Source organism: Felis catus, chromosome C1 (genome assembly GCF_018350175.1).
Source record: "Felis catus isolate Fca126 chromosome C1, F.catus_Fca126_mat1.0, whole genome shotgun sequence".
Classification (NCBI taxonomy): Eukaryota; Metazoa; Chordata; class Mammalia; order Carnivora; family Felidae; genus Felis; species Felis catus.
In genome coordinates, this window is record NC_058375.1 from 192,950,734 (window position 1) to 192,962,796 (window position 12,063).

General features: G+C 35.9%; 1 protein-coding gene across 5 annotated transcripts in view; it reads left to right on the plus strand.

The window, feature by feature from the left end:
* Positions 1-12,063, plus strand: part of CREB1 (cAMP responsive element binding protein 1) — a 60,720-nt gene that overhangs the window by 21,407 nt on the left and 27,250 nt on the right. For 4 of the 5 annotated variants that reach the window (XM_023259643.2, XM_023259642.2, XM_023259641.2 and 1 more), the window contains 3 exons: positions 1,636-1,782; positions 2,529-2,570; positions 8,562-8,662. In XM_023259643.2, the coding sequence (XP_023115411.1) occupies positions 1,636-1,782; positions 2,529-2,570; positions 8,562-8,662 (290 nt within the window). The remainder of the gene's footprint in view (positions 1-1,635; positions 1,783-2,528; positions 2,571-8,561; positions 8,663-12,063) is intronic. The other variant, XM_023259644.2, reaches the window with a different exon arrangement.

Sequence of the window (12,063 nt, forward strand, 5' to 3'; positions counted from 1 at the left end):
AGTCATTCATAAAGCCCTTTCTAGTCTGCCTCCTGAATTTTCATTAAATCACTTCTCTCATTCCCCCTCCCTACCACTAGTGCTTTACTTCTGGCTTTATCATCTCACCTTAACTACTGTATAATCTTTCTCAATCCCCTCACCTCCACTTTTTTCTTTCTCTGAAATGAACATCTTTCATACTGCCACTGAAGTGATCTATCTAAAATGCAAACCTCACCATGATACTCCAGAGTTCAAAAATTCTTCAGTGTCTTTCCCAGTCTCAGGAAAAAATGCACGTTCTTTAAGGTGACACATAGGTGGCTTTTCATGACTAGCTCATCTAGCCCCAACCTTCCTTTGTTACAGTGTTCTCTCTTCCCGGTTCCTACGTTCATAAAGTAACACACTTAGGTGGTCAGTCTAGTAGTACTGACTGCTTTCCATCCCTCTCTCCCTGAAAGTCTGTCCCTGTCCCAGGGAGTCATAATATACCTAATGTATATTCTTTATTTCAAATTCACATCCTTGCCTCCCCTCCTCTTAGGTGCCAGTGGGTAGCTCTCCTCAGTGTGTTCATTTTTCTTTTGGCAAGCCTTATTATTTCACTGGATTATACTTATTTATGTTCTTTTCCTGATGCCTTCACACATGTAGCCCCAGTTATTTTCTTCATGTTTGTGGTTTCAGTTCTGACACCACCCTTGGCACCTGGGTCCCCAATAACTGTTTAGTGAATGAACAAAAAATAATGAATCCCTGAATGTATTCAAACATAGGAACAGTAAATACCATCTAATAGACACATATGACATAAGAACCCTTTGAACCTGGATATTGACTCATTAAAATTGCCTTTGTGCCTCAGGAGAAAATTAGTATCTCTTATATTCCCTCAATTCTGCTTTTATTCCTTCAAGAGGAAAATAAATCCTTAAAATACCAAGTATCATACCAGTTTGATTTGGGGGAGTGGGAACTTTGAGTTTATAATACGTATTCATACTTTCTCACTAATGAAAGGCATGCTTGTAGTTAAAGAGAGAAAACTATGCTGTATATTTTAAGATGTATATTTGTTCTAGACTTAGAGAAGTTTTGCCTAAGTTTGAGAGCAGGTATATTTTAGAACATGGCTTATTTAACACACAATATTCTGAAGACTTCTATATTTCTTCAAAGCTAGCATATCTCTTGACCTTGGGTAAGTTACTTAATCTCTTGAGCACTTGATGTTTTTGTCTCTAAAATGGAGATAATCCTTATTACCCAGTCTTGATTTCTTCGAAGAGCAAAAGGAGAAACTGGACATGAAAGCAGGTAGGAAAATGTAAAATGTAAAGCACCATACAATTAAAGTGTATTTAGTATTCAGAGGAAGTCTGTGTTACAAATTTTGATACTGCATTAAAATAGTTTTTTGGTTTTTTGTCATTTGGAAGGATTTGAAAGGGAGGGGGCATTTATGGTCCTTTTTTTTTTTTTTTTTTTTAAGAATATTAAATTTAATCATTAGTTTCTTTCACACCAGTGAAATACTTATCTAGCAAAAAGGTCATCTTTTTCCTGCTAAAAAATTGGTGCATATTGAGCATGACTACCTCGAAGGAGGTTATCTGTGATGGTAATTTTTTTCCATGTTCAACACCATAGGTATCTATGCCAGCAGCTCATGCAACATCATCTGCTCCCACCGTAACTTTAGTACAGCTGCCCAATGGGCAGACAGTTCAAGTCCATGGCGTTATTCAGGCGGCCCAGCCATCAGTTATTCAGTCTCCACAAGTCCAGACAGTTCAGGTATGTGTATAAAAAGTTCTGCATCTACTTTCGTAACTGTCGTTTATAGCCATATCTCTCTCCTTTCAGTAGTTATGAAAATAGATACATATCTAGTTCAGAGTTTATTTCATTTTACAGTAAGGAATATGCTGCGTCTGTATAGTCACCTTACGTATAGGAACATACGTATATACACAAGAACAGACCTAATTAAAAGACTTTTTCTTAAGATATGGAGGAAAAAGAATTGATTGGGGAAATCATTAACTACGTGGGATAAAGTGGAAATGTTTGGGAAAGACTAACCTGATATACCTTAGTTCAGGAAAATTAAGATACAAAAATAATAACTTAGTAATTATTTTCTAAACGTGCCATTGGAAAAAACTAAACCCTTGTCAAAATTAATAACCTTACCTAAGCTATTACCTGAATTTTGAGATCATTTAAAGCATTGTAAAACCAGCTATGTCTAGGCATGTAAGTTGGAGTATATAACTTTGAAATAATTATATATTCAGAAAGATCACCTTAAGGGTCAGGGATTACACTATGCACGTTACCTAATTCTTTGGAGACCTTGTTCCTTTGGATTGAATCCATGGGGAATAAAGGCACCTAGAGCTCTGCAGGTGACTGCTGAACTGGAACCTAGAGCAGTATACATCTTTGCAGTGAGCTTATTGAAAGAAAAAAAAAGACTTGAACGTTCATTCAAGTAGGCCATAACCCCAGCCTCCCATTTCATATTTTTTGCTTCACAGTCTTCCTGTAAGGACTTAAAAAGACTTTTCTCCGGAACTCAGGTGAGTCCTAGGTCCTAGATTTGGAGAGAACTATTTTTAGAAAGGAAGGTGAGAAATTATTCTTTATGTCTTTTTCCTTCTATAAACATGCAGTTTAAGGTTTGCATAAAGATTTTAGAGATCTTCTAGGTCTAGGCCAAACTTGTTAACCTGCGCAGCCCTTAGTGTGTTGCTTAATTTCCCTGTGTATCCTTTCTTCTCTCCTCCAAATGGTAGTCCAGCATTACTTTGAGAAAGGAAGCTGTGTCTCCTGAGTTAAACAGTTTATAAATAGGGGTCATTGCTAAACTGTTCTTCCTGTAGTGAACCAGAATATACCTTTCTAAAACTTCTATTTAGTGGTCCCAGTTCCATCCTCAGAAACTAGTTAAGCAAATTTAATTCCTTTTCTGTTGGACCACTCCCTCTCCCTTATCTCCCACACCCTTCCTGCTTTACAAAAATGCCCAGACTAAACAAATGTTTGTTTTCCTTCAGCCATTTATTATATGGTATATCTCTGATTGCTCCTGACCGTCCTTGCTATCTTCCTGTGGAGGAGAGCTGTTGTGTTTTCCTTGAGTATGGTAGCCAGACTGATTGACATTTGTAGAGGGAGAAGTGCCTCCTCTGCTCTGGAAGCGTTCTGTTAATGTCCTCAAAGGACATACTAGATCCAGTCAGCCATATTATACTATTGAGTCATTTAGCCACTGTTCCCTACGTCTACTTCATTCTGTTCTGGTGCTTTTGGTTTGCTTGGACACTTATGTGGGGGGAAAAAATGTTTTCATGTGAAAACATCAAAGTAGGGGCGCCTGGGTGGCTCAGTCGGTTAAGCATCTGACTCTTAACTTCGGCTCAGGTCATGATCTCACAGTTGGTAAGATTGAGCCCCGCATCAGGCTCACGCTGACAGTGCAGAGCCTGTTTAGGATGTTCTCACTCCCTCTCTCTGCCCCTTCCCCCACTCTCACGTGCTCTCTCACTCTCTCTCTCTCAAAATAAATAAATAAACTTAAAAAAAAATCAAGGTATATGAATTTCCATAATGAAAGACACTGGAGACCGAACTTGTTAACAAGATGGAGACAGTGTTGTCCCAGTGACAATCGAAGTATTTGTTATTTCTGTGGAATCGCACTACTGAACAGTAGTCTCCTATCTTTTGTCTCAGTTTTTATTTCATTGAATGCTACCTTACTATTTTCTATACTTTGCCATTACTAATTCCCCACTCATGTTTTCTTCTTGATAACAGTAGAAAGAACCTGACCTGCTAGTCAGAAGACATAGATTCATCACTTTCTCTTTTTCACTTGTAATAAGAGTTTGGTGTGTTATAAAGAATACACCAAAATTACCAAATTTGTTAAAGTTATAATTTTTGGTCATAATATGTGATATTTAATTATTGATTATATTTTTTAATTTTAATCTTTGTGACAGTAATAATTTGGATCTGAGGGTTGTATGGCTATTAACTTTATAGAAATACTTACTCATCTTTTCAAGAGCACATTTTTCCATTGAGGTGGGCTATGCTTATAATTGAAAGCCTGAATTCCATGAATAGAGAGACACAAACTTTTTTTTTTTTTACTTCTTTAAATTTTTTATTTTATTTTTTTTCTTTAAAGGAAAATAACCAGGGAGAATATATTAGACTTTAATGGCCATTTCAGCTGGTTAGCTGTGATTAGTATATTAGTAATTAGGAAGTAGTGTACATCAGAAGAGATGTTCAAACAAGTAGAGAAATGGTCCCTCAAACTTCTAGATGGGAAAATACGAGTAGTGTAGAACAGCCTTTTCAAAATCTACAAGACACATTTCTTTTGATGTGAGAGTTAGATATTAGCATCTCTTTATATTTTTTAGTCTAAAAATATTAGAAGTTATGCTGTACTCCTGTTTCATTTATGACTTGACATTAGTGCCCTACCTTTATCCTTATATATATTATCATGTCTCACAGATTATGTCAGAATCCCCCCAAAATAATGGGATTTATGCAAATGGATAGAAGTTAACAGTGGCATCTTCACTTTTCCTTTGTTAATTTTGAATGCATTTTTAATACAGTGCAGCTTAAACATGTCAGGATTTATGGATTATGTTACCTTAAATTATTAAATTCATTCCTTCACTGAATTTTTATTGATCACATGCTATGTGCCAGTCACTGTTCTAGGTGCTATGAAAGACAGCAGTGAACAAATAATACTTCTCTATTCTCATGAAGATCACATTTGAGCGAAGAGAGACAATGAGAAAATAAAATATGTCAGGTGAGGATAAGTGCTGGGAAGATGATTGAAGCAGGGGAAAGGGATAGATAATGTGGAGGGAAGGGTGTTCTCTTTTATGTAGGGTGGTCAGGGAACACAGTGAACAGAAACCAGAAGCCAGTGCAGAATGCTAACCCATGCAAATAGTAAAAGCAAGTCTGAAGGCTTAGGAGTAAGAATATGTTTTACATATCAAGGAATAGTAAAAAGATGTGCTCCAATAGAGCAGGAGGGAGAGTGGTTAGATGAAACGTGATAAAATCTTCACAATACTCTATAATATGATGGGAACAATAATAACCTTTTGTGCAACACAGGGATTCAGTGGCTCTCATGCAGCAAAGTACTTAAGAGTTATCTAACATAAGGATGAGTTGCTGGTTTGTTTTTTATGAGACAAATGTTCCAGAGTTTCTGATCTTTTCGGTGATGGTAAGCAAGGATTTGCAAGGGATATATTACCTAATATATTTTTGAAAAAAAGAAATCCCTTTCAACTATCCTGGGATAAAGTGACGTTTTTGAAAGAAAGTCGTGCCGTGGAGAGACCATTTGGAAAGAAGTTTGGAAATGTATTCATAGTTTTTTTATTTTTTTAAACTGCAAACAATATAAATTTGTCACCTAAAAACTCACATCTATATACTTTTAGACCCTGTAAATAGAATTCTCTAAACTATTCAGGTGTCTTCTAGAGTTTCAGTAGTTGTTGCACTTATTTGTTAAAATAAATATAACGTTGTAACACCTATTATTAGCATACAATAACTGAGAGCCAGGGAGATGAAAATATACTAGGTAAATCTCATCAAAAGTTTGTATAATTGATAGATGAAAATGCAAACTGATTTAGTATTTAGTAAGCCCAGCCAAAAATGCACTTTTTCATGAGTTCTCTTTTTCAACAATGGCAAATGTTAAATCATGTTTTAAAAAGCCCAAGCTTAGAATCAGATGTTTGAGTCACTGTTATGAAATATTAAATGATTTCTTAAGCATATTCAATTACATTTAATAATAATTTAATTTAATAATTATTTGAAAAAGCGTCTGATTTGGTTTTGGCACTGTATGTTTCATTTTAAAATTTCAAATAACTTCAAAATAGGAAGATTTTCCCCTCTTACTAATAGGAGGTGCAGGTTTTTAATAAACTAAAGAAAGTTGAGGAATACAGATCTAAAACTTTACATCTACACATGGTGGTTTGACTTTTTGAAAATGTCTCAACTTCTAAGTGGCCAAGGTTAAAGACCTATATAAGGATCTGAGGAAAGGGCTAATAAGAGAGGTGATAAGAGGTAAGGGCCAGAGGAAGGGTCTCTATCATTGGAATGTGGTAGTGGTAGTTTGGAATATAATTTTTCATATGGCTATTTTTAATAACCTATTAAATATATATTAAACTATAATTAATAGTTTTTACTTATAAAAAGGAGTTTTGACATGATTTTTATTAGTCTCAGAAATGTGGATCCAATGTGTGTTTGGGATTTTTGTTTTTGTTTTTGTTTGTTTTGGTAGATAGTCCGTAGGAATTGACTTCATAGCTCTTAAGTTCTCCCTGGATAGTATTCCCAAAGACGAAATGTTAACACTTGTTGTTATTATTTTTATTGAGTAATTCTGAACTCCCTTTACATTAAAATGGTTATAATCACTACATAGTGATAAGTTAATTTCCTTTTGACTCAATTGACAAAATCTTACAGATCAGAGGAAGGGAGGCTTTTTTCCTGCTAAGAGCAATAGAACCACTGAGTTTGGGGGGGGGGGGTGTTAGGATTAAAGGTCACATGTTAAAAAGCAGCATTAATTTATTTCATTTCACAACTTCCCTTATGGGTGGTTTATACAGTATGTTTTAAAACTGTTGTTTTAATGACTTTCAACTTCGAAGAGTATGCCTAAGTCACTATCTGTCCTTACAAGAAGGTTGTAAGGATGAGGGTCATGCAAAGGAGGCAGAAAGAACAGAGGAACTGAGGTTCTGAGAAGTATTAATGAAGGTAAACACTCGTGATAGTACTGTCCACTTTGAGTTGAGTCTTGTTATTCCTGGAAATCCTGACACTCTGCTAAGGTCTTTTCATAGCTCCTCATCTGCTGTGTATCTGAGAAAGTCTGTGCAGAGACTATGCTGAGCGGGCTAGTTACAGCAGCTACAGATTAGTGGGAGTGTTCTCTGTGCTGTAACTGTAGCATTATTACTCTGCAGAGAATCACAGACTAAATTCAGCCTCTGACACAGCTTTTTCTGTCATTTCTGGATTCGTTAAGTGTTGCCTGTTAATGTGTAGGTCTTTAAAGTTCTTACATTTGAAAGTGTTTGGATGGGGCACATTACTTTATTGTAGATAAATTTTGTGAAAAATTACTACATTTACCTAATTTCATTTGAGAGTGAGTGCCTATTCCAAAGTGCCCTGTCAAGATGAGCCCCCACTCTCCAAAACCCATAGGCCCAGACCACATACAGAGTACCTGTGGGATTTGTCAGGTTCCTCTGAATATGTTTTTTCTTGTTGCAATTGCCCTAAATTTTGACATGGAGCTGAGCCACACAGACTCTTTTGCCTTCATTAAACCGAATTCTCACTCTGATAGCATTATGCACACCTAGTTCAGGAAGGAGCAGGAGGCCCCTGCTGATGAGAAGGGAAGCTGAATGAAGCAGACTAGAGAAGCTCGGCTATGTCATCTTGACAGACAGGCTTACCTACTAGGCGAGTGAACTGTAGTCTGAGAGTGGTCTAAAAACACCTCTGGGTTGCTGCTTCTGACAAAACTGGTTTGAGATTGGAACCAACAGGATTTTGATGCTGGTAAGGATGTCTAAAACTGAGATGCCAACTATTGACAGTGGCTCCACTACTTCCTAGCTTTGTGACTTGGGTGAGTTACTTAACCTCTTTGTACCTTGAGTTCTTCTATCTATGAAATGGGTTTAAATACTGTACTTAGCTAGTACCTGATGTTATTGTATTAGTATTAATATAATACTTTACCATTGTGTGTTTTACCATTGTACCTGGCACATAGTAAGTTCTCAATAAATGCTAGTTGCTGTTACCATTATCATTATTATTATCCCATGTAAAATCTTTGTTCAACTTCATTACTTTTCAGTCCAGGGATACTTTCCAGAAATACACAGTTCTTTACCTTGAGTTTTTGCATAGTAAAAACTTTGAAGGTCTATATGTAGACTAAGTTGTTAGAAACAACCATCTGGGGGATCACCAATCTTATTTGTGCAGTTATAAATATAGTCACAAGTGTTTAACAGTAAAGGATAATACTTGTATGTCACTGTATAGACTTATGACCAAATATTTAGTCGTTTATTCTTTTCTTCATGTCAGAAGTCTTATTTCACTTGGTAGTTTTGTTCTAACAATTGTAAGAAAACAACTGACAGTAATATTGATGCGTTCAAGATTGGTTACATGAAGTCCTGGAAGAGATGAAGCTGAATTTGTATATCACAAAAGTTTGGTTTTGACCAAAAAAATCTTAGGACTAACTGACTTCTATAGGATAAGTAAAGGGGAGAAGAATGTGATTGGTGTGGTTGTCTCCCATAAAAATTGATTTTTTTCTACTGAAGCATGTGCAAGGTTTATGTACATCGTTTTATATTTGATTTTTTCTTAAAGTTCATAAAAACTTTATGGGAACTAAATTCGATTATCAAGATAAAGTTCTTCTTTGTTTTCAGATTTCAACTATTGCAGAAAGTGAAGATTCACAGGAGTCAGTGGATAGTGTAACTGATTCCCAAAAACGAAGAGAAATTCTTTCAAGGAGGCCTTCCTACAGGTATGGAATTTAATAGTTAAAAGATTCAGAATCAAAGATGTCAGGAAGCTTTAGGTAGTTGCAGATGAAAAGATGTCAGAAGACCAATTAGCTGCTCAATTCAGGACCGTCTAGGTTACTTCTCTTCATCTTGAGTTACTTCTCAAGTTGTTGAAGTTTATCGTACAGAATAAGAGAACTTTTTACTCTGAACAGTCCTGGATAAACAATTTTTTTTTTCTTTTTTGCTTCTGTTTTTGTAAACCATGCCAGCTGCTGCTTTTATGTTAAAAAGTTTGGAATATTTGATAGGATTATAGCACTTCTAGTTTGTCAGTTCTGACATACTACACTATTTATCTACCTAGCATCACATTTGCAGACCATTTCTCACGCCATGGTACTTAGTAAATAACTGTTTATTAATGTAATCCTTATTGCAGCGTGACACTTTGCTGATATTCCCTAATTTTAGGGACACCTTACTATAGTTTCTGTGTTCAGCTGTAGAGGTTGCTTTGCCTCTATCATGGACCCAAACCATTTTTTTATATGTAGAAACCGTCTCCATGCTCAATATCTCCAGGAAGAGCAATTCCATAAATCTTTGTAAGCTTACTTGAGAGTTTAATAAATTTCAAACTTCTAATATTCTTTCTTGTTATTAGCCTAAGGTATTTCTGTTTTTCAGTGAATGGTTAAATTTTTTTTTCCACTTGGCTCCTATGCTAGCCCTTTTCTCAATTAAATGAGGGATCCTAAATGAATACCAATAAACTGATTTTGAGATCTTAAGAAATTTTATATTACCAAGTATGTGTTGTATGCATTTATGCTCATTTCTTTTTTTCCTAAATACATCTAGTTTTAGATTTGAACTTCAAAATACATCCCGTGTTAGTATTTTAACACATTTGATCCTGAAGCGGATCCAACCAGGTGTTGACGAGCCACTTGGCTTCTCTGTCTATAAATTCCAGGCAAATAGTTGTAAATAAATTCTGTAGATTCTAGCTGTAGACCTTATAAAATAAGAGCTCTGTGTGGAAAGAAAATATTTTGTTGTAGCCTGTATCCTAGCAAGGATCACTTAAATAGTAACACCTTAATTCGTAATCAGATAAACAATGCCTGAGATGCGCACATGCAGAGAATGGGCTACATTCATGAGAAATACTGTATCTTTCCTTATAGTCATTGTGTATCTGTTATTTTGTTTTAAGCTTGTAAATGCTTGAAACCTAGCTTTTATGTCTTGACTCCAATGAGATCTTTAACAGAGTCCTTATGATATGCTTTTGTAAGATTGGAGAAATGGGGATTAGTTGATAATTCAAGATAAGTTTTTCTTAGAACAACCCAGCTTTGTAGTGATCAATTTATACTCAGAGGAAGTTCTTACAGCACTCTTACTTGGTCTCACCTGGTTTGGTATTTTTACCAGCAGTTCACTTGAAAAACAGAAACGCCAGCTCATCACCTTTGCAAGTGACAGAACGTTAGGGGAGAAATACCCTAATGGGTGGGAGAACAAGTACTTTGAAGGATCATAGCTGCCCGGGGAAACAGACTGTCAGTTGTTGGTGATAATTACAGAATTTCTGAACTTGAGTTTAAAATCGAACCAGTTATTCAAGTGCAAGATTCTAGATTAAGAATTTGTTTTCAGGACACCTGGGTGGCTCAGTCAGGTCATGATCTCACGGTCATGAGATCGAGCCCTGCCTGCTTAGGATTATCTCTCTCCCTCTCCTTCTGCCCCTCCCTGGTGCACACTTGCACTCAAGCATGTCCTCTCTCTCTCTCTCTCCCTTCCTCCCTGCTTCCTTTCCTCCCTCCCTCCCTCCCTCTCTGTCTCTCAAAAAAAAAAAAAAAATTGTTTTAGAAACGTAATTATGTTATTTAATTATCATTAACAGATACATACAGTTGCCAAAAAAAGCCAATATAACATAAGTCTACATTGGTAAAAACCTAATGTCTAGATTAAGGGAAGGAATTAATCCCACTGCTCAGACCACATCTCGAATCTACTTTAAGAGAAAGTGAATTGTATCTCTGTGATACAAGAATGACCAAGACGGTCTGGAGCAACAATATTAGAAACTGGAAAGAGAAGACAAGAATGATTACTAGCTTCAGGCAAAAGAGAAGTAGATTTATATTATATACAGGTCTAAAGTAGTAGCTTTGAAACTTTTATTTTTTTACTACAATCCACAATAAGAAAAAATCTTTATAGTTTTCTCTCTGTATACATACTATTATTTCAAATTCATATTCATATACACATAGGTGTATATATATACAGGTACACACATATATAGGCATCTGAAGCAAATAATACAGCACCGTATTACGTGTCATGTTCAGTTTTTTGTTTTACGTTGGTTACAACATACATAACCATTTCCATGGTCCACATACGGGTTGTGACCTGAGTTTGAAAAATGCTGCTCTAAAGACCAGTACTTATTCAAAATGTGTGCGCAGAGTTTGGATGGAACGTAGAAATTTAAGATGTCAAAAATTGCATGAGTTGAGTTTTTTCCCCTCCTCTGTGATTATGTTACTCGTTTGAAATAACACTAAGGTTAATTTGCTTTTATTTGTATTCCTTTTTAGAATGTTTCCTCCATCCTTGTTGATACTATTTTTTAATATGCAAAACATGAACATGGTTCCAAAAGTCACAATTGTACAAAAACATCCACACACTTATAAGTGCCCCTTCCCAATTTTTTCTTTTTTTACTTCTTTCTTACCCATCCCCAGTAGATTAAGTAATTTCATAAAACTCTATCTGGTTTATCCTTTCTGAGTTTTTTCTAGAATAGCAGAACAAACATGTTATTTCACTTTCTTTCATATACAAAACGTATGTGCTTTACTCCTCACCTGGATGAGCTCTAGTTTATTCAGCCACTCACCAACGTGTTGGCATATAGATAGTCTTCAGTATTTTGCAGTTACAAACAGCGCTACCATGAATAACCTTACGTGTATGTATTTTTGTACTGTAGGAAGTATATCTTAAGGGTAAGTTCCTACAAGTAAGATTGCTGTGTAAACATACTTTTGTTACATCATCACATTCATTCCATAAGGGTTGTACGCCAATTTTATACTCACACCAATGAGAGTGTCTGTTTTCTCACAGGTTTTTTACTTTTCACCAATCTGAAAGTTGAGACATTTAAAGTCAGGTTTTTAATTCTTTTTTTTTTTTTTTTTTGGCCTCAATTTTTTCAATGTTTATTTTTGAGAAGGAGAGCTTAAGCGAGTGAGGTGGGGCAGAGAGAGAGGGGAACAGAGGATCCAAAGCAGTCTCTACGCTGACAGCAGAGAGCCTGATGCAGGGCTCAAACTCATGAACCATGAGATCATGACCTGAGCCAAAGTCGGACGCTCAACCAACTGAG